We start from the raw sequence: 23,639 nt of genomic DNA on the forward strand, positions 1-23,639 counted from the left end.
ATAAGTATGAAAGTGCTTCAAGATTATTTTATAGATTTAGTAATTGTAAAATGAAAAGAAAAGATAGAAAATGAGACTAAATTTTGGTTATTCAGTTTGAAAATGAGGTGTGGGAGATTATGTATGAAAAATTCCAGACGACTTTTGTAAGGCAAGAGAAATTTCAAGAACCTGAAATAAATAAGGACAAAAAAATAATATAATAAATGATAGAATTTGAATCTGAGGGACTTAAATGAAAAATCTGGATGCAAGGAAAGCCATTGAACTGGACAACAGATCTGGGTGGGTAATGAAAGACTGTGGTGACCAGTTAGTGAAGTCAATATGTGAGATAATACACTGTTCCCTTAACTTTACTCACTTATGCAATCTGGGAGGGTGTCATTCCACGCCTGGTCACGGGCACCACAATGAAGTACCCTGCGGCGTGTCAGCGTGTCGGGGAACACATGGTGGACGCAGCACCAAAACTCAGCATGGGTGGCATTGCGGTAGGAGAGGTAGCCATCAGCAGGAACGGCCGGCGTCTCACACCCCAGCACTGGCACATGGATCATATGGTTAGCACTCATTCTGTTTCATTGTTAACCCGTCCAATCAGAATGATATATGTAGTGTTTTATTGTTTCTACCACTTGACTGTTTTATGTAGGTTTGGGGAGACTTTTTGAAATGAAGGACTTCGATTTAGTCTTTATTAACCCATTCACTACTAGATGTCTGTCCTAAGTTGGGTAAAATCATTTGATGGTAGCAAGAATGAAGGGAAAAGAATAGGTCATTATATTAATAGGTTGCATTGCTGATTATTTGACACCTGTTCCACGCTTAAAATTCCTTTGCTTTCTTCCTGTAATTTTTTTCCCATGCCTTAATCACTGCTGTACACTCCTCTCACAATCCATCATTTCAAACCAGACTTCCCATCTTCCTCCTTCCTCCCCTCTTTCCCTGGCACCCTTTCTCTTAAATCCCCATAATCACTACCATCCCGTGCCTCACATTTTACCACACTTAATTCCTCTCTTCTTACCACCCTCAGAAAGAACTTACTAGGGTGGTAAATTAATAGAGTCTGCAGCAGGTGGAAGCTTGCAGTCAAAATATGGTTGTGGTGTTCAAGGAGAGTGTTGTGAGGTCAGTAACAGCTCCATGCCTCGCCACTTCCTGCCTTTTTTTTTTTTCTCCCTGCCTCCCTTCTTCCTTCTCTCTGCCTTCTTGCTTTCTTTTTAGTTCCCTGTCTTCTTTCTTTATTCACCCTTCTGCCTTCCTCTTTCCATTCTACGTTCTGTTCCTCCCCATCTTATCCTCACACTTTCTTCCCACTTCCTGTCATTCTTTGCCCTTTCCACCTCCTTTCTTCTCTTTTTCTACCCCCTTTCACCCTACCTCCTCTCTTTTTCCTGTCTTCCTCTTTCTTGCTCCTTGGCTCCCATGCCTACCTCCTCTCCTTTCTACTTCCTCTCTTCTCCCCGTCTTCCTCTTCCCTTCTTGCTCCCTCTTTTTTATAGTTTCTCTCTTTTCTACTTCCTCTCTTTTCCCTGTCTCCCCTGCCCTTTCCTTCTTCCTCTCTTCTCCCTGTTTCTCTCTTACCTTCTTCCTTCTTTCTTCCTACCCTACTCCTTCCCTTGTCTCCCTCCTTCCTTCCTGTCTCTCTTTTGTCTCTGCTTGTCTTGTTCCTTTCCACACCCTGCCTTTGTCCCTCTCCTTTGCACACCTACGTCACCACCCTAGTCCCTCACCTTTAAAGTAAGCCACATATCCTCGCTTTGGGAAGACGTTGCTTGATGCTGTGAGAGTGATGTTGAGAGCGTTCCCCTGCGAGGTGACCGTGATGGGTGTACGAGTCTCCCCACACCGCACCTCCAGGTCCTTCGTCCCCTCTGATACACGCACGTTGTCTCGGCACTCGATGTCACCCGGCTGCATTAGGTCTGGGGGTGGAGTTACAGTGGAATGGATAGGTTAGAGATTGGTTGGGGGATTCTGTGTTGGTGGAGGGGTTAGAGTGGTGGCATTCATCATATCCAACTTCACCATTATCAACATTGTATCCAACTTCATCATCATCATCATCATCATCACCATAACCTTAACTCTCAATTTAAATGCAAAATACACAATTAGACACACGGCAATTTGTACGTGGATATTTTCATTACTTTTTCACAGTCATTATAATGGATTAGCAGGTTTAAAATTATTCAGCAAAAAAAGTTATTGCCATCAGGAATGAGGCTATCATGTGGCTATTATTATTATTATTATTATTAATAGTAGTTGTAGTTTATTTTTACTACTACTACTACTACTGTACTACCACTACTACTACTGTCATTATTATTATTATTATTATTATTATTTCATAATGAATATATTAGAAAAATAATCACGACTCAGTTTTCTAAAGGTATTTGCACACTTGCTTAATACTCTCTCTCTCTCTCTCTCTCTCTCTCTCTCTCTCTCTCTCCCATCTACAGCCTTCACACTCACAGCACACTGTACGGTTCGTATTTTATTCTATTTTTTTAACATCAGCTCCACCCTTCCTCTGCACACACACACACACACACACACACACACACACACACACACACACACACACACACACACACACACACCCTTCACATACACTCACTCATCAGCTTACACCCTTCCCATACGTCATACACCCTTCACACACTTTAATTCACACTTCCCACACCCTCAACATCCACTCCACACTTTCCCACACCCTCCACACACCACTCCCCTTCCTCTTCCATTTCATACCTCACCCCTTACCCTTCTCCTCCCTTCATAGCTCCCTCTCTCCCTCCCACACCCTCCACACACTCTCCACACACCCTTAGCACGCACCTTTAAGACTGAGATCGGTAATGGTGAGTTGGATTCTTTGCCCTTCGTCTGCTCTAAGGGTGATGGTGCAAACAGGAGGGTCACCCAGGTAATATAAAGGATAGCCCACACTCTGCACCCACCCCTCCTGGCTCCTCACCTCACTGCCGCAGACTCTGTGGAACTCTGCCTCTGTTGGGGGAGAATTGGGGTAAGGAGAGTCATGGAGAGTTAGGAAAATGAAGCGACAGAGAAGAAGAGATAGAAGAAAGGATATTCGTGAAAGAACAAAGGGTAGTCCACATTATCTACCCCTCCTGACTCCTCACCTCATTACTACGTACGTTTTGGAACTCTGCTTCTGTTGGGGGAGAGTTAGGACACTGGGTTAGGGTAAGGAGAGTCGTGGAGAGTTAGATATTGAAGTGACAGAGATAGGGATAGAACTGAACAAAGGATAGTCCACATTATCTATCCCTCCTGAGTCCTCATGTCACTACTACATGCATTTTGGAACTCTACTTCTGGTGAGATAGAGTTAGGAGACTGAGTTAGGGTAAGGAGAGTCCTGGAGAGTTAGGAGATGAAGTAATAGAGAGAGAAAAAAAAAAATTGTACAATGGATAACCAGCATTCTGCATACACCCCTCCCGAATCCGTACCCGCTGTTGCATACTCGTAATAATGTGTGCAATAATGGAGAGAGAGAGAGAGAGGATGGGGGAGTGAGGGGAAAGTGGTGGGTGGACTTACTTCCTCTCTTCTCCCCTTCCTCTGACCACACTTCCTCCCTGTCTGTCCCCCTTAATATCTCTCTCATTCCTCTCCCATCCTCCATCATTCCCCTCCCTCTCTCACTCCATACCTCCCTCCTTTTCACCCTCTCCTCCCTTCACATCCCCCACACTTCTTCCTTTTCCCCCTCCATGCCTTCCATACTTCCCTCCCTTACTTCTTTCCCCTCCCTCCCTTGTCCCCCTCCATTATTTCCTCCCTTTCTTCTTTCCTCCATACCTCTCCCTTTCCCTCCATGCCTTCTTATCAACAAAATATTCTCAAAACACACACCTATACCAACCTCCACAAGCTTCCCTCTTCTTACCCTTATCTCCCCTCCACATCTCCTCTCTTCTCCTCTTTACCTCCTTCACCCTCTCCACCTTCCTTCCTTCCCTCCTTACCTATATTCCTCCCTCTGCTCACCTTACCTTCTCCTCCCTCTCTCATAAATTCCCAATGACCTCTCAGTAACCCCTCCATACCTCCGTCTACGAACCTTATCCACCTCTGTTTTACCCTCCTCTTACGACCCTGCCCTTCCCTCTCCCCTTTCCCCCTCCTTTATATCTCCCCACCTTTTCCTTTCTCCCCATTCCGTATGCTTTCTTGCCTGCCAACCCCTCTCCCCACCACCTGCCTCAGCCTGTCTCCTCCTCTCTGCCTACTTCCGTGCCTGTCTTCGTGTCCTCTTGCCAGCTTGCCTTCTTACCTGCCTTCCCGCCTGCCTACCCCTCTACCTGCCTGATTGCCTACCTGTCTACCCCATACCTGCATATTTACCCACGTGCATGTCTGCCTGCCTACATGTGTCTGCTCCCCTCAGCCTGCCTGTCCCCCTACCTGTCTGCCCCACCCCCCCGCCGCCTGCCTACCTACCTGTGTCTGCCTCCCCCACCTGCCTGCCTACCCGTGTCTGCCTCCCCCACCTGCCTGCCTACCCGTGTCTGCCTCCCCCACCTGCCTACCTACCTGTCTGCCCCCCACCCCGCCTGCCTACCTTTGTCTTCGGCCCTGCCTGCCTACCTACCTGTGTCTGGCCCCCCCCCCTGCCCGCCTGCTATCTGTCTGCCCCCCCCCCCTCGCCTGCCTACCTGTTCGCCCCCCTACGTGCGTGTGGCGGCTGACATACTCACTGGCAACACAGTCGTACACGGCCCTCATTGCACCTCCCTCCAGCACCAGGTTGTCTCTCTGCAACACCGGCACGTGTTCCTTGACGCTGAACGTGCACTCCGCCTTGCCCCCGCACCTGCAAGTCACAGCACGTGTTATGGTAGGCGCGTGAGTATTATGTAAACAAAGACACATGGGTCATGAGGTAAAATAAAGACACGTGGTTGAAATGTAAACAAAAACACGTGGGTCTTAAGGAGTAAGAACGTGGATCATTATGTAAGGGAAAACACGTGGGTCAATGTAAATAATAACACGTGGGTCATGAGATAAACAAAGACACGTGGTTGAAATATAAACACACGTGGGTCATGAGTAAAAACGAGCGTTATTATGCCAAAAAACACGTGGGTCAATGTAAACAATAACACGTGGGTCGTAATGTAAATAATCAATACGTGCATCTTTGTGTGTGTGTGTGTGTTTCCCCCCGCACCTGCCAAACAACAACACCTGTGCGAGTAAGTGCGTATTACGTAAAGAAATAAACACGCATCATATCCGGAGCACAAGGTGAGCACAGGTATCCGAGGAAAAAACAAGTGTGGAAAGAAAGTATTGTGTCTTCTGATCAACGGAAAATCACTCTGAACAACTGGTTTGAAATTGTGGAATGTATTGAGTCCTACCGCGTCTCTCTCTCTCTCTCTCTCTCTCTCTCTCTCTCTCTCTCTCTCTCTCATACACACACGGGTGGGTGGGAGAAAAACAATAACGCTGACCCATTTCCTCGACTTTGACAAATTTGGGCCACAAAAGCGTGAGAATTAGCATGGAGTGTGTGTAATTGGCAGTTTGGCAGCCATTGTGCTCAAGAGGGTGCTGATTGGCTAGTAGGGTGATAGAGGGGAGAAAGGAGAAGAACGGGAGAAGAGGGAGAGAAGGGGAAGGGGGAAGAGGCGGGAATGAAGGGAAAGATGAAGGGAGACGTGCAGGGAGCAGAAGGGAGAGGGAGAGAAGGGGAGGAGAGGGAGAAGGAAAGGACGAAAGGGAGAGGGGGAGGAGGAAGGAGAGAAAAGTGGGAGGGGAGACTCGTGGGTGCAAATTTATTAACATTCTCGATCTTACGTTACGGGTAAGATCGCTTCACTTTTTTTTTTTCTCTTTTGAGATGAGATGGGAGATTGGGTTCATTTTTATTAACTTTCTTGAGGTTAATTTGTATATACGATCTTTTTTTTACACTAGTATTTTAGGGGGAGGGGAGGGGGAGGGGGGAGTAATTACAGAGAAGAGGGGGGTAGGGTGGTGCCTCTACTGTATATATTATTATTATTATTATTTTTTTTTTTTTCACAGTAAACACACTCTTATTGTGGGAAAGTAAGTCTGTCGAACTTGAAATGTGTTTAAATTCGCTTTGCTTTTTACTGTATCGTTTTTCACACTCTTAATTTGATCTCCGCGCATATAGTGAAAAATATGGTGATTTAAAATAAGAACGCTGACTACTGTGTCCATAACCTGAATAATATAATTTAGTGTGAAGTATGACATGAATACGTACCCTTCCGTTCATTAATTTTGACGTGAACGCTTCTGTGTCTGTAGAGTGAACAATATGGTGATTTAATATAACATGAACGCTAACTAGTGAAACAAAATGGTTTAATTTGCCGTGAATTCTGGCATTCATGTCCGTAAAGTGAGTGGAAAATAATGACAATCAGTGACATGAAGGCTAACCGCCGTGTCCATAAAGGGACTGAAACAAAATTATTCTTTCTGACATGAACACTTGGCTTTCATGTTCAAAAATGGCATGGAACAGTGATTAAATTGAAAGTCAACCAATGTCAAATAAATAAATAAATAAATAGATAAACTGGCTTGGGTACGGGCTATAAAGAGATGACAACAATGTTCTTCCTCAACATCCCCATTGCTAAAACGGATTTTGTTTATTCCTGTTCTCCAAACGATTTTATTCGCCCTGGAGTTCTCGTCCTGAAGGGGTTACTGAAGGCTATATCTACAGTAACCCCCACCCTCCCAATTCGAAATGTCTCGTGAATAGAATAAAATCGCTTGGATATATATATATATATATATATATATATATATATATATATATATATATATATATATATTGATGTGAGAGTGAAGAGTCAGATAGCCTCAAGATCGGCACTTCGGAGGGTGAAAATTCATTTTTCGTTACTGGGGTAGGAAAAAGGCTCTATGTATTAGAAACAAACTTGTACAATTTCCATTTTCACAGTTCTATATATTTCTCCCTTATTTTGCTGTTTTTGTTTTTCATTTGTTCACACCGCACATTGGGATTTAAATTTCCCGCACAACAAAAAACCAGTTGATGTTCTAGAAAAGTAAATGTATATATAAATATTTAGTCTTCTTATTGCAATGTGTGGTATTTTCAAATAATTTTGGTAATGAATGTGAACATTTTGGCAAGAAAAGAGGTAAAATCATGAAAAGAACCACTTGGACAAGCCAGTATGCGATCGGAAATGAGTGAGTGTGCGTTGCCGTGCCACGGTGACCGGTAATTTGTGTTAATGAGGCTAATGCCTTTATTACGACCGTGCCAAGAGTGTCTGGGAAAGAAATAATGAATATAGGAGAGGCTGGAAGTGAGACATTGAAGCCACTGGGAAAGAAAAGGAGAGTAGAGGGAGGAGGAAAGTTTGGAATTACCCCTGAATTCCCTTTCGACTACTTCCGATGTCTGAACAGTTTTAGGATTAACCAGAAATCAGACTGCCGTGCAGTTATTGTGGAGAATAACAGCGAAACAGCAGCGACAAAATAACAGCGGCAAAGGACGAAGGTAAGCGGTAAAATTAAATAATTGGTTATCTAGTATCTCTGCCTTGGACGGTCGCACCTCCACAGTAGCGTGTTTACATCTCGCCGACCGGACGCGAAAGTACTGCCCAACTTACCTCCATAATTAAATCCACACCAAAAAAAAACCCTTAACCCCATAAATTACACCACCGTTAATTCCCATAACCCCGTAAATTACACCACCTAAAATTGCCCAAACTTACCCCCCAAAGATTACACTACCTAAAATTCCCTTAACGCCATAAATTAAATCACCTAAAATTACCCTGACACCCCCATAATTTTAACCACTAAATTCCCTTACCTCCATAATTTTGACCACCTAAAATTGCTCTTAACCCCTTAAACCACCTAAAATTGCCCCAACCCCATAGTTCTGCCCACCTAAAGTCGCCTTAACCCCATAATCCCATAATTTTAACCACTCAGTTCCCTTAACCCCGTAACCGAACCTTGAAAGCCCGCAGTATCTGTATCTACTTACTATCTATCTGTTTATCTACCTACCTACCTACCTACCCCATTCTAATCAGTGAATGTCACCTTGCATCTCGCTAATTTCGCCAAGAATTACTTTTGGCTAGTTATTGTAAAAAAAAAATAATAATAATAATGTTACATACCTAGTAGTGAAATTATTTTGGAAGAAGTAAAAATTGTGCACTCGTGAGCGCGGAGTGATGAAGTTACCGACAACTAAGAAACATTTGCTTTATGCTGTTACGGCGGTACTGTATCAAAGCATTTATCTACATCCTCTCTCTCTCTCTCTCTCTCTCTCTCTCTCTCTCTCTCTCTCTCTCTACCAAGCCATCCTCCCATACAATACCAAAACCACTCTCCCACACCAAACCACCCTCCCATACCGCACCATACCACATAAAACCAACCTTCCACACCATACCGCACCACACCAAACCACCCTCCCACACCGCACCACACCATACAAAACCATCCTCCCACACCAAACCACCCTCCCACATCACATCAAGGACTCTCGCATCCAGTACTTGTAATCTGTATGCTGTATTTCCTTCAGAGATCGAGAATTTCAGACAACCAAATGCAACACCTATAAACTTCATTCATTACAACAAATGATAAGATCTACACTGAAGGATCGGAAAAACAACCAAACGCAAACTTCAACTTCCGTGTGTGTGTGTGTGTGTGTGTGTGTGTGTGTGTGTGTGTGTGTGTGTGTGTGTAGAAGTATAAGAGAGGGGTGTGTGAGTTGGGGTAAGGACAACGAAATGGCAGGGGACAGGGCGACGTGGAGGCGATTTGTTTGTGGCCACCCCTTACAGGATTAAGGTGTCTGGCAATAGATAGATAGATATATGTATAATAACCGAATTTTCACCGGATTTTAATGTATCTGGTCTTATTATAATCATTCTGTTGGTTCAGTTTTCCTTGTTAATTATTCTGCGGCCTTTGGTTCCTTTTCCACAAGCACACTTCTCCCTCAAGTTCGTATATTTAAACCTGAAATCGCTAAGTTGGATACAGCCCCCCGAATTTTTACGATTATTATCATTATTTACGTATTTGGCTTTCCAATATGCTGACTGCATTATGTAATATGGGATGCAGGCTAACTATACTTAATAACCACAGGTGTTCCATAAATGACTTAAAAATATTGGAGGTTTGCAATCCAATTTTCAATTTACAGTTTACCGTATACCGGTACTTCAGCTTTTTCAAAACGTCAGGACCTGCGTTACTTCTGATATCGTGTTAGTTCTCAGTAGACTGGTTTCCCTTTGGCACTGTAATGGGTGAAGTGAGGGAACCAGATGACTAGTGTCTTTGGTCTGCGTTTTAGGGGAAGTGATATAAACAGATTCTTCAAAAATTTCTCTCTCTCTCTCTCTCTCTCTCTCTCTCTCTTTCTCCTGGATGCTGTGCCACATCCTGAGTTGAAATTTCAGATAAAATCATTTGCAGGTGTGGTACGGTGACTTAGTGAAGATTGCATTCTTACTCGCAATGATAAAATTAGCGGTAATTGGCCCGGGCATGGACGGTAATGAGTTTATATAATTGCCACCACTTGTTTAATTATCAACTGGACATTCCTTCCCCGCTGACTCCGCTCCAGAAGGTTGTGGCGTTCTTGCCTGCCAACTTTGATGCGATTTGAGTGAGTATTCCGTGTGCAAATAATACATCTGTGTCTGCAAATGTCCCGGACCTATTATTCCAGTGTAAGGTGTGAAAATCGCGCGTATATGCCAGGGTTTTGCTGTGTGTTGTGAAAAGCTTTGTCCTGTCGTATTTGTAGACGTTTGGCGCCAAGTTGGGTGGCTGCAGTGAGTGGCTATTGTTGTCGTGGAAGTGATAAGTATTACCCTGTGTTTAGAGCTACGACTGGGTGAATGTTACTGTATGTTGTTGCACCAGTAAGAACAGTTTATATCCAGTTTACTGTAAACAGTCGGAATTGAGTGCAACTTTTTGTTTTCACTTGTTCGAGTCGACATCGTTGGTTGAGTGGAATTTGGTAATGTTTTGACTTGCTTGTGTTCGAGCTTAGCATGGTTTGGATTGATACAGCGTTTTAGTGTAGGCCTATTGTTTTGTGTTGTACAGCAGTGTGGGAATGATATTTGTGATGTGAGTTGGGTAGTTTGTGGCAGTCCTTTGTGTCTATGGTTGGCGCCTGTGTGTTCGTGGATGTAAACAACTGCAGTGTAGAGACCATACTAAGGGTCTCTGCTGCAGTGTGGTACAATATACTTGGTGGATTTAGTGCTGAGCATTCCCTTGTACACAGTTTTGTGAGTACTGTTTCCTTAGTTTTGTTCATTGTTATCACCTGTGAAAAGGAAATAATTGGTCCAAGTGACTGGAATCCCATTGTTCAAACAGAAGGTATAATTCACCACAGGAAGCCACTCATGCTGAAGGGTTTACTGAAGGCTATATCTAACCCCTCTAGTTCAGAAAATCCCTCTTTAAATTGAGTAAAATACGGTAGTTTACAGATAACACACGTATCCTACCGTAGCTAAAGATAAGAGACCCCAGTGAACGATTAACGGGTCAGTTCACCTTTAACGATCAAAGAAGACACTGTAGTTCTTTTGTTACTCGTCCCCGTCCCGGAGGGGCTTGGGAACGGGTTTTGATTCCACTCGGTTCGTTTGTCGATGTTTGTCTGTATAACAACTTTACGCAAAAACTGCTGGTGCGATTTTGACTGAAAGTACGGGGATGATGGGCTGTGTATGACCTGATCACCTGATTAAATTTTGGACCAAATTGGCCAAGACCCAGGCTGTAGGCTACTCCCCAAAAATGTAGAAAAAAGTTTTTTGCTGTAACTCCTTTAAAATTCGTCATATCGACATGAAACCAAAATCTAAAGGTGCATCTTTCAAATCTGCATCCTGTAACATGCCTCATTACATCAGGGGGGATCACCCCCTAGTTAGTGGTAAGGGGGGTCAGTGTCAGGTGGATTGGGCCAAAAATTTCAGATGGGCATAAAAATCGTCAATTTCATCCGATTTACTCCAAATTTGGTATGGGACATCTTTGACTAGATACGGTACCGGTATCCTGTTGTGTTTATACGCAGCATTAAAATGACGGCCGGGGACGGGCTTGCTGTGCCTTGGCACCGCTTCTTGTTTATTTATTTATTTTTTATGCGAGGAAGAAGGAACATTCTCGTCCATTTGCAGTCATTTCACGTAGCTCAGTGGTGAAGACAGTGTTACAGCTGTACATCCTCTCCACAACACTTCGTGACGGCATCATATAATATTAATTTTACTATAGCTCAGCATTCAGGGTGGAGAAACGGCAGTTTCAGGCCAAGTTAGAACAGTGGTTTGGCCATGTGGAGAGGATGGAGAATGTGAGACTAACGTGGAGTGTGTAATGTTGGAAGTGGAGGGGGAGACTGAGGATGAGATGGAGGGAGGGAGTGGAGAGGGATATAAAAGAGGAGTTATTAGTTGGGGGGAGGGCAGCGAAATGGCAGGAGACAGGGTGACATGAAGGCAGTTTGTTGGTGACCACCCCGTACGGGATTAAGGCGTCTGGCTAAAAACAGATAAGAATTATTGTGAGTACGGTTATGTGCCTTTAGTACTACAGCTACATTCCATCGACACTTCTTCGTGACTGGCATCATATTTCAGTGTTAATCTATTACTACAACTCAGCATTTAAGATGGAGACGGCAATTTTAGACCAAGTTAGAATAATAAGAGTGTAACTGACGAACACCGGGGTGATGAACTCAACTATCACCACTTATCACCACTTTTCACCACTTATCACCACTTATCCTATTGTTGTAATGGCGGGAAATTGGACTTGCTGTTCGTGTGTGCAAAATGGTGTCAGGCAGAGTACGTCATTATTGTCCTATTTTTTCCTATTTTGTCCTATTATCTGGACGATTTTATTCAGCGTAGGAGAGCCCCGTGGTATAGGCTAGTCAGTTTGCTTCCACTTGGTAAAATCTGTACTTCCTTTTCAGCTGAGTTGATGGCCAGATGTAATCAGATTGGAGGATACATTTGACTAATAACCAAGGAGATCCTTTCCTACCTTTTTATTCAGCCCACGAGAGCGCCTTGGTATAGTCAGTTTGCTTTCACTTGGTAAAATCTGTACTTCCTTTTCAGCTGAGTTGATGCCCAAGTGTAATCAGATTGGAGATATATTTGGCTAATAACCAAGGAGATTCTTTCCTACCTCATAGTTAAGGCTGGTCGAATTTCATACACACGTGATTTAGGTTGGTATTCTTGTGGTAAGGATGCTCCCAATCACCTCTTCCTTAGCGATTTATTTTTGGATATGGCTGGTTAATATCTTTCTACGTTATTTATGCAGATTATGGTTATATTGGAAGGTTAAGAGGACAGGGAGGTATAATGAGCAAAATAAATCGCTCAGGAAAGGGTGCTAGGGAGCTTCCATAACCGACGGGACTACAGGCCATAGTAATGATGAGATTTGCCCAGTTCCATCAGATGAAGTGACTAGTGAAGGGATTTATATTGGCTGTATGTAAGCCCTCCTGTTCGACGTCTGTCTAAAATTGTCTATGGGGAGAGAGAGAGAGAGAGAGAGAGAGAGGAAGCACTGTGGGAAGAGTCAATGAGAGAGAGGTGTGGGGGGGGGGTTGAAAGGCGTCAAGTTGGACCTCAAAGCTTCTGTGTGTGAACTGTGAGGGCAGTATATAATTTAGGGTGTCCTAGATAGATAGAAGGATAGGATAGATAGATTTTCTCAAGCATATCTACGGTCGATTCCATGTCTGAACTTAGGTATATTTCTTGTAGGAGGAACAAAGGGAAATTCCATGTTCCCCTTCATTCACCATCCTGCATAACAAAATCACCCAAGATACTTTTTCCTCGTTATAAATACACTTTTTTTTTCTTTTTTCAGGACAAGAGCCGTAGGAAGAGATCAGCATTCGCCTTACCTTTCCTGTCAATATAAATTAATGTTACGAGAATATTTGATCGTAAATATATATGTTATAAGGATGCCACCCCCCCAGGACAAAATTCTTCTTTCCTTGATCATCTTCGTCTTCTTCTTTTTCTTGTTACTATTATTATTATTATCTATTGCCAGACGCCTTAATCCCATATACGGGGTGCCCACAAACAAATCGCCTCCACGTCACCCTGTCCCCCGCCATTTCATTATTATTACTATTATTATTATTATTATCATCATCATCATCATCATCATCATCATCATCATTATTACTATTATTATTATCATTATTATTACTATTACTATTATTATTATTATTATTGTTGTTTTTGCTGTTGCTTTTATCTTTCGGCATTAATTGTGTTTTGGTAATTTTAGTGAACACATAATTTAATATTTATCTTCTGCCACTGCTCTACCCAGGGTCCATTTAACTGGGTCTTGCCTCATTCACACTCATTCACACTCATTCACACATGCATGCACACACACTCACTCCCCCTCCTTCCCCACTCAACGCGCACACACATTAAGCACAAACTTCTCCCACTCTCAAGTGCGCATAATGGGATCCACGCAGCCAAGCGCGAGCACACACACACACACACACACACACACACACACACACACACACACACACACACATTAATTTAGATTCTTAACTAATCTCACCTGTCTGTTTTTCCCATTTAAATGAGTTGTTCTTCGTCTTATTAAATTCCTCCTTTTTACCTCTCTCTCTCTCTCTCTCTCTCTCTCTCTCTCTCTCTCTCTCTCTCTGCCAATAACACCAGCTGGCATAATGCGTCACGGTGATATTACGCCCTTGTGACGGGGGCGTTAGGATTGCTCTCTCTCTCTCTCTCTCTCTCTCTCTCTCTCTCTCTCTCTCTCTCAGAACTAAGTTTTATATTTCAAACGGAAATTTCTTGCGTTAGTGATTAATGCATTTATCGTTTTTACAGTACCGTATTCTTTATATTATTATTATTATTGTATTATTATTATTATTATTATTATTATTATTACCGTATTTTTTTACTGTTATTATCACTATTATTATTATTTATAAATTTTACTACTACTGTTATTATTAGTTATCACATTATTATTATTATTATTATTATTGTTGTTATTATTATTACCGTTTTAGTGTTTTGATTAACGAAACATCTGCCATCGCTTTGTTTACAAGTGACCGAACCATCCCGCCCTCAGTACGGTAGCCAATATGACGTTTCCACCCCGGGACGGTCCTCTGATGGTGTGTGATTTGGAAATTAGATGTGGGGGTGGGGTGGGGGGCAGTGACTGGTTTGGGGATAATCTACAAAGGGGGGAGAGAGGAGAAAGAAGAGAGAGAGAGAGGGAGAGGTGAAGAATGGGAAGAGAAGGAAGAGAGCGAAATGGTGGGGGAAAGGGAAGGGAGAAGGAGGGTGAAGGCAAAGGAAAGGGGAGTAAAATTGATAGACCACACAGAGATTACGGTCCTTGCTTCGTGTTGCTGCCTGAATATTAATGGAAAGACTCATTATCTATTAACAGAGGTGCTGTGGTGTGCTGCTGACTGTAATATCCGAGAGTAATTCCCAGCTGTGGCAGGGGACAGGCTGTGGACCGGAACATCGTTACCTAAGGCTAGATTATATTCTCCGCCGCCCACCGACACACCATAAAGCACACCCGCCAATAACATGGTACCAGTCCTTTGTGAGACAGCCTTATGTTAGGGTTAGGGATTAGTGCATAATGTGATGACATGTGAAGGTTTCTTGTGCCATTTACAGATTGTGCATAGGTTTGAGTCCAAGGCTGTCTATTCTGTACCAAGAGGCGGATGCTTACAAAATTAAGACAGCAAAGGTGAAGGTTGTCCCTCGTACAACACCATTCACTCACAGATCGTACGGTACACGTAAGAAAGGGTAGAAGCAAAACTTTGCAAGAATAACACGCCCTAAAATATTGAAAGTAGCCTGGTGCCACTTGCCATGCACTTTGTGTGTGTGTGTGTGTATTTTACTTTTCAATATATATAAACACACATACACAGCTTCTCGTGAATTGTAACTGATCGTGTAAGGGTGGGGATTGGTGACATCACTAGTGTCCAGGCAGCCTACTTGGTGAAGGACATATCGCCTGTGAATGCATGACTGAACAAGCCAGTCAGGAGGAGCAGCCACAGCCTCGGGAAATATCACCTAAGTTACTCATGACAACAACTTGGAATTTCATGCAGTGTCAGTCTCGGTGTGATTGTATATATAAAGATTTTTTTTTCCTTTTTACGCTTCTGTGATGCTGCTCTCCTCAGAATGACTTGGTAGGTTATTGCAATCACTGGTAATGCTGAGGGTGAGAGAAGTAAGGGGGAAGGAAGAGAGAATTGCGTGAGGGAATGAAGGAGGAAGGTTAAAGAAGATAGATGAGGATGTGGTGATGGAGAAGAAAAGGTGAGAGGGAAGAGGAAAGGATGACGGAATGGGGTGAAAAGGAGGAAAGAGGAAAGGAATGATGTGGAAGAGAGGAAGGAGGAGGAGGGAGGTTAAAGAAAAGGGGAGATGGAGGAAGGGCGAGAAGGAATAGTAAAGGAAGAGGTAATAGGAGAGGAGAATAGATGGATGTGAGGAAGAGAACAAAGGAGGAAAGATGAGAGGGAAGGAAGGGGGAGTGGAGGAATGAGAGAGAGAGATGTAGGCATGAGAGAAAGAAGGAAATTTCGCAGAGAATGAGGAAGGACAAAGAAAAGAGGGAAAGGAAGGAGAGGAAGCATAAGAGAAAATAAGAAAACAAAAACGGATGAATTGGTGGAGCAAGGAAATAAAAAAAAAAAATGAGAGAAAGAGAGAGATAGCGAGAGTGGAGGGGGAGAAATAACAACAGACCGTAACAAAACCAGCACCTGCGACAACCAGAAGGGGGGAGAGGGAGAGGAGAGGGGAGAAGGGGGAGAAAAGAGAAGAGAGGGGGAAGGGGGAGGAAAGAGAGAGGAGAAGGGGGGGAGAAAAGAGAAGAGAGAGGGGAGGGGGGAGGAAAGAGAAGAGAGGGGAGGGGGGAGGAAAGAGAGAAGAGAGAGGGGAGCGGGGAGGAATGAGAAGAGAGAGGGGAGGGGGGAGGAAAGAGAGAGGGGAGGGGGGAGGAAAGAGAGAAGAGAGAGGGGAGGGGAGAGGAAAGAGAGAAGAGAGAGGGGAGGGGAGAGGAAAGAGAGAAGAGAGTGGGGAAAGGGGAGGAGAGCAGAGAAGGGGAGGGGGTTGGAAAGAGAGAGGGGAAGGGGGAGGAAAGAGAGAAGAGAGTGGAAGGAGAGGAGCTGGGAGTGGGGAGGGAGAGGTGAAGGAAAGAGGGGGGTGAGAAAGGGGATTGAGGGAAGCTAAATGGAGGAGGGAGGGCAGAACAGGGACCAGGAAGGAGAAATGGTATGTGAAGGATAATGAGGGGGGGGCAGGGGGGGAGAGGGAGAATAGGAAATGAAATGGGGAATGGGGAAGAAGAGAGAGAGAAGAGGGAGGAAAGGGGGAGGGGGGTCAGTCAGGGGTGTGGAACTTTTTGGTTACTCCTCTTTTACCTCACAGCAATTTCCACCACCCTCGCAAATTGGTGAGAGAGAGAGAGAGAGAGAGAGAGAGAGAGAGAGAGAGAGAGAGAGAGACGATGACAAAGAAATTTCGTAATCAAGACGCTCATTTTAGGCATGTATTTGGAGGACGAACAAAATCAAAGTTACGATAAGACCTGATAGTATTTCATGCAACAGTTGGACGATTTTAGGCACCTTAATCTCTTCACCTCGATGACGTTTTAATTATTTTATTATTTATTTATTTATTTATTATTATTTTTTTGCCGTACCCACAGGCGGTCGTCTCCCGTGTGTGTCCCTGTCACTGTACCTTTCTGGTGGGTGAAATCTGGCAAGTTGCAACCATAGATTTTTTTTTTTTTTTTCCGGTACACTTTCACTTCCATTGATTTTTGCCACATCCTTAGGGGTCTAGGCCTTATAGGGGATGTGGTGAGGGGTGAGGGATATGGTGATGTGTCTGGTGTGCAGCTGGGGCGTGTCTGAGGTGCCAGTGGTCATGGGATGTGTTGCGTTGGGTGCGGCTATCAGAGGTATCCCTTGTCTTATTTAATTTGCTTCATCTAGACGATATAATGCCTGTTTGGAGAGAGTTTTCGAGCGGAGGGGCGGGGGGAGAAAATGGAGGGGACGGCTCAGTCTGCTGGTGTGTATGTATGTATGTATAGGCCTATGTGTGTGTATATATATGTATGTATGTATCTTTGTGTGTGTGTGTGTGTGTGTGTGCGTGTGGTAGTAGGAAATGACAAATGCAGGACAAACACTGATAACCCTGAGAGCCGTCCCCGCAAAACACAAATCGTAGCCAGGTGGAGGGGAAGGGCAGCGCTATGTCCGTACTTCCCTTCATGTCAAATAAAATCGTCCCCTTCAATTCTGTGGATATGTTTTATTTATATGTATCTATTTATCTCCGCTTCAATTCGGTGGCTTTTATTATTTCCATCTATCTGTCTGTCTGTCTACCTGCCTACCTACTTACCTATCTGTTTATCTGTCTGTCTGTCTATCTATCAGTCTACATCTATCTTCGTACCAACCAGTATCTATCTATCTATCTATCTGTCTTCCTACCTACCAACCTGTCTTTATCTATCTATCTGCCTACCAGTCTATCTATCTATCTATCAATCTGAATCTATCTATCTGCCTACCAGCCTATCTATCTATCTATCTGTATATGTCAATCTGAATCTATCTATCTACCTACCAGCCTATCTGTCTGTGTCAATCTAAATCTATCTACCTGCCTACCAGCCTATCTATCTATCCGTCTATCTGTCAATCTAAATCTATCTATCTACCTACCAGCCTATCTATCTATCTATGTCAGTCTAAATCTATCTAACTACCTACAAGCCTATCTATCTATCTATCTATCTATCTTTAAATATTTTCCCGAATTAAACAGAGGTGTGGTAATGAGTAACCGGAAGTGAGGTACAGGTAAATTGAACTACCGTAGAGCCAGTGTATTACCAGCGCTTTAATATTGGCGGTGGAATTAATGTTCGCGTTTGTTGCTGCATTAAAGAGAGAGGATTTGGTGGCGTTTTATTTAGCGGACTGAATATTGATAGTGTTCGACTTGGGTGTAATTTTGACTGTGGCCTAATTTCTCTCTCTCTCTCTCTCACTCTCTCTCTCTCTCTCTCTCTCTCTCATTTGACTGACCTGACTATAGAAAACAGTTTTAACTTTGACCTACAGTAATCTCTCTCTCTCTCTTTCTCTCTCTCTCTCTCTCTCTCTTTCATTTGACTGACCTGACGAGTACAATTTAAACACCTAATCTCTCTCTCTCTCTCTCTCTCTCTCTCTCTCTCTCTCTCTCTCTCTCTCTCTCTCTCTCTCTCTCTCTCGTGTGTGTGTGTGTGTGTGTGTGAGTTACTTAATGAAGGGAAGTGCTATGAAGACTATGGGAGGAAGTGCTATAAAGGCTGTGAAGTGCTATGAAGGCTATGGAGGAAGTGCTAAAAGTCTGCTATGGCAACAGACTGGATAAGGGATTGGCTAGAAAAATGGCTGTTTGCTGCATGTTGGACCGCAGTGTGTGTGTGTGTGTGTGTGTGTGTGTGTGAGAGAGAGAGAGAGAGAGAGAGAGTGTGTGTGTGTGTGTGTGTGTGTGTGTGTGTGAAAGGCAGAGAAACGGAGAGGAAGGGAGGAAAATAAAAGGCAAAAAAGGAAGAGGGAGAGAAAATGGAAGCTATATGGAAAAGAAGAATGGACAGAAAGGAGGGAGGAAAAGAGGAAAGGCAGTGGGAGGGAAGAAAGACTGGAGGGGGAGGGTGGAGAGGAAAGAGAAAAGTCTGATGGAGAAGAGGAATGAAGGAAGCAAGAGGACAGATGAATGGAGGAAGAGTGAGGAGGATGGAAGATTGAGAGGAGGGGGAGGGAAGGGAAGGAGGGAAGAGGCAGGAATGAAATGACGAAGAAAGGAAGAGGAGGAGGGGTGAGATGGAGAGGGTAAGAGGAAGGAAGAGGGAATAATAAGGAAGAAGGAAGAGGATGTAGGGAGGGGGAAGGGAAGAGAGGAAGGGGGAAGAGAGATGAGGAAGAGAAGAAGGGGAGGATGCAGAATGGGAGTTAGAGAGGTGATGGAAGAAAGAGGGAGAGGGGAGGGAAGGACAGTGGCAGATAAAGAGGATGGGAGAAGAAAGGAGAGGAAGAGGGAGGCAGAGAAATGAAGAGGGTTGAGAGAGAGAGGAGAGATGGGCAGTGAAGAGGAGGACGAGGATTAGGGGGGGAGGAAGGAAAACAAGAGGAGGAAGTGAGGAGGAGGGGTGATGGAGAGAGTGCGGGGAGGAAGATGAGAAAGGGTGGTGGGGTAAGAAAGGAAAACAGAAGAGGGAGGGACGATGGTGTGACACAACAGATGGATATGGAAGTGAGTGGAGAGGAAGGAGACTATATATATATATATATATATATATATATATATATATATATATATATATATATATATATATATATTTACGGTATATAGACAGATGGGGGAATCAGATTAGGTTAGGTTGGGAGTTTCCGCTTTTTATATAACACATCTGTCACTATGCAAACATTACATACGGTAATTATTTACATATATATATTGTCTTTTAGTTTAGCCTGTAAAATTTGTAGTATCACCATGGTAACGATTCTCTTTTTTTTTTTTTTTTTTTATCCCATTAGCCAGAGTTCCTGCCAGTCTGGAGGTAATGAAAGGAGAATACAAAGGCGTTATCATGTTTAAGGGAGATGGTAATTTCAGAAATAAGATTTGAGGGGAATGTAACTGCACCTCATGGCGCGAGTGTGTCATGTGTTTGGCGGATAGCCTAGACCATTGAATCTTGGAAACGGGTTCTCTAGCCAATGACCAGACCAGAAAAGGGCTCATATTTTTTTTTCTTCATATTGTTGTGGATTATATGGAAAAACCATCCCTTACCGTATATAACAGCAGTAACGAATTTGCGCTCTCTCTCTCTCTCTCTCTCTCTCTCTCTCTCTCTCTCAAAACTACACCCCTTCCGTAACTGCTAATGTATCGCACTTCCCTCTTATCAGTATCGCCAAAAGAACGTCACTTAACTCTTTATCTTTCCCCTTTATCTCTCCAGGCAATGTAGAGACCGACCTCAAACGAAGGGGAATGTGTAGGGTGTTTGTGTGATAATGTAGGATGTTGAATGGCGGTGAAATGTGGGCAGGAAGGGATGAGGATGGTAGCAGATTGGAAGGAACTGAGATGAGGATGAGTGAGATGGATGATGGAATTGAGATGAGGATGAATGAGATGGATGATGGAATTGAGATGAGGATGAATGAGATGGATGATGGAATTGAGATGAGGATGAGTGAGATGGATGATGGAATTGAGACGAGGATGAATGAGATGGATGATGGAATTGAGATGAGGATGAGTGAGATGGATGATGGAATTGAGATGAGGATGAATGAGATGGATGATGGAATTGAGATGAGGGTGAGTGAGATGGATGAACTGTGCTGATTTGAGGATCAGGTTGGATAGTGTTAGTGAAGGAAGTGGTATAAGGATATGAGGGATATTGGCATGTATTCTTTCCAGTTCCCTAACATCTCTTCCTTAGCGATTTATTTTTGGATATGGGTTGTTAATATCCTTTTGTACGTTATCTATGCAGAGTGTGGCAACATTAGAAGGATTAACATAACAGAAGACTATGGTGTAATAAGCAAAATAAATCGCTTAGGAAAAGGTGTTAGGGAGCATCCTTAATTTGGCAAAGAACCGTATCCCCTGCCGGCTCAGTTGATGGCCAAGTGTAGTCAGATTCGAGGGCTAATTTGACTAGTTACCAAGGAGACGCATTCCTACCACATAAAGGCTGACCGAATTTCACGCTAGCCTAGTTCCGTTAGATGAAAACAGACTGACAATAGTAAGACCAAGGACCTTAAAAAAAATGTACTTTATATATTCGTTTATCGTTATTGTACTTACTGTGTATTGATGTACCGGTACTTAAGGAATGTGCCCGCTTTGTAAATGTACTGTAATTATAATTTATCGTTACGGTAATTAGGCTACTGTTTATTGATGTACTTAAGGAATGTGCCCGCCTTGTAATGTACTGTAATTATCATCGTTATTGTACTTAGGCTACTGTTTATTGATGTACTTATGGAATGTGCCCGCCTTGTAATGTACTGTAATTATCGTTTATCGGTATTGTTTGTCTGTACATTGCCAGACGCATTAATCCTGTGAGGGGTGGCCACAAACAAATCGCCTCCATGTCGCCCTGTCCCCCACCATTTCGCTTCGCTCCCCCCAGCTCACACATCATATATACCGTACCTCTCCACTTCATCCCTCCCTCTAATCCTCGGCGTCCCCTCCCTATCCCCGCCTCCACCTCACTCACACACACACACACTCCTCGTTAGTCTCGCCCTCCATCCTCACTGTACTTACTGTTTATTGATGTACTTAAGGAATGTGCCCGCCTTGTACTGCCTGTTGTACTCTGGCACTGTACACTGCACACCTTGGCTCCAGTGATCCACCTTTCTGATCACCTGGAAAGACAAGGAATTCATGTAAGATCTTAAGAAGTTTGGACAAGTATTATTATTATTATTATTATTATTATTATTATTATTATTACCGGTACCTATATATACTTTACCTAGGCAGAGTATGGCGAGATTAGAATGACAACGCATAAGAAGATAGTAACGTATAATAAGCAAGATAAATTGCCTAAGAAGAGGTGTTAGGGAGCTTCCTTAACTCTGGCATCTCCAAAAATGTTTGGGGATGGTAGGTACAGACGAAATTAATGTATCTAAATCGCTTAGGAAGAGGTGTTAGGGAACTTCCTTAACTGTCTCATCTCTATAAATGTTTGGAGATCGCAAATATAAACTGAAAGAAAGTAAATCGGTTGGGAAGAGATGTTAGGGAGCTTAAAAGAATATAAATCGCTTAGGAAGAGGTGTTAGGAAGCTTAAAAGAATATAAATCGCTTAGGAAGAGGTGTTAGGGAGCTGAAAAGAATATACATCGCTTAGGAAGAGGTGTTAGGGAGCTTAAAAGAATATAAATCGCTTAGGAAGAAGTGTTAGGAAGCCTCCTTAACTCTCATCTCTACAAAGGTTTGGAGATCGTAAGTAAAGGAATGATACGGTAAAGTGGGTAAAGTAAAGGAGTGTTGCTACCTGTTGTCCATATAGTCACGCCTCTCGCTTTACCACCTTCGGAATGTAAATCACTTAGGAGGAGGTGTTAGGGAGCTCCTTTAACTCTCATGGTACAGTAAAGTAGGCAAAGTAAAGGAAAGTAAAGGAGTGTTACCTGTTGTTCGTAAAGCCACGCCTCTCGCAATACCACCTTTGGAATGTAAATCGCTTAGAAAGAGGTGTTAGGGAACTTCCTTAACTCTCTCGTGGTACAGTAAAGTAGGCAAAGTAAAGGAGTGTTGTTCTTACCTGCTGTCCATATAGCCACGCCTCTCGCATCACCACCTTGGGGCCGTCATCGTCTTCGCCTCCGTCGCTGCATTTCAGTCGTAAGGGCTCACCGTAGCAGCTCTCGGCCACCTCACCGTCTGTAGGGGAGGAGGGGAGGGGGATGTTACTGTGAGGGGAGGGGGGATGTTACTGTGAGGGGAGGGGGTGTTACTGTGAGGGAGGGGGGTGTCACTGTGAGGGGAGGGGGGTGTTACTGTGAGGGGAGGGGGTGTTACTGTGAGGGGAGAGGGTGTTACAGTGAGGGAGGGGGTGTTATTGTGTGGGGAGGGGTGTTTTTGTGAGGGGAGGGGGTGTTACTGTGAAGGGAGGGGTGTTACTGTGAGGGAGGGGGTGTTACTGTGAAGGGAGGGGTGTTACTGTGAGGGGAGGGGTGTTACTGTGAGGGGAGGGTGTTACTGTGAGGGGAGGGGTGTTACTGTGAGGGGAGGGGGTGTTACTGTGAGGGGAGGGGTGTTACTGTGAAGGGAGGGGGTTGTTACTGTGAGGGGAGGGGGTGTTACTGTGAAGGGAGGGGTGTTACTGTGAGGAGGGGTGTTACTGTGAAGGGAGGGGGTGTTACTGTGAGGGGAGGGGGTGTTACAGTGAGGGGAGGGGGTGTTACTGTGAGGGGAGGGGGTGTTACAGTGAGGGGAGGGGGTGTTACTGTGAGGGGAGGGGGTGTTAAAGTGAGGGGAGGGGGTGTTACTGTGAAGGGAGGGGGGTGTTACTGTGAGGGGAGGGGGGTGTTACTGTGAGGGGAGGGGGTGTTACTGTGAGGAGAAGGGGGTGTGTTACTGTGAGGGGAGAGGGTGTTACAGTGAGAGGAGGGGGATGTTACAGTGAGGGGAGGGGGATGTTACAGTGAGGGGAGGGGGATGTTACAGTGAGGGGAGGGGGTGTCACTGTGAGGGGAGGGGGTGTTACTGTGAGGGGAGGGGGATGTTACAGTGAGGGGAGGGGGATGTTACAGTGAGGGGAGGGGGAT

General features: G+C 44.1%; 1 protein-coding gene across 1 annotated transcript in view; it reads right to left on the reverse strand.

The window, feature by feature from the left end:
* The window catches only part of LOC145392056 (uncharacterized), a 37,367-nt gene that overhangs the window by 4,670 nt on the left and 9,058 nt on the right, over window positions 1-23,639 (reverse strand). Inside the window, exons 4-9 of the mRNA XM_080266512.1 lie at window positions 22,634-22,752; window positions 21,618-21,721; window positions 4,758-4,873; window positions 2,866-3,036; window positions 1,746-1,937; window positions 365-544 (exon numbers count right to left, since the gene is read on the reverse strand). Of these exons, the coding sequence (XP_080122638.1) occupies window positions 365-544; window positions 1,746-1,937; window positions 2,866-3,036; window positions 4,758-4,873; window positions 21,618-21,721; window positions 22,634-22,752 (882 nt within the window). The remainder of the gene's footprint in view (window positions 1-364; window positions 545-1,745; window positions 1,938-2,865; window positions 3,037-4,757; window positions 4,874-21,617; window positions 21,722-22,633; window positions 22,753-23,639) is intronic.

Source organism: Coenobita brevimanus, chromosome 21 (assembly GCF_032717465.1).
Source record: "Coenobita brevimanus isolate Jiangsu-jjx chromosome 21, ASM3271746v2, whole genome shotgun sequence".
NCBI lineage: Eukaryota > Metazoa > Arthropoda > Malacostraca > Decapoda > Coenobitidae > Coenobita > Coenobita brevimanus.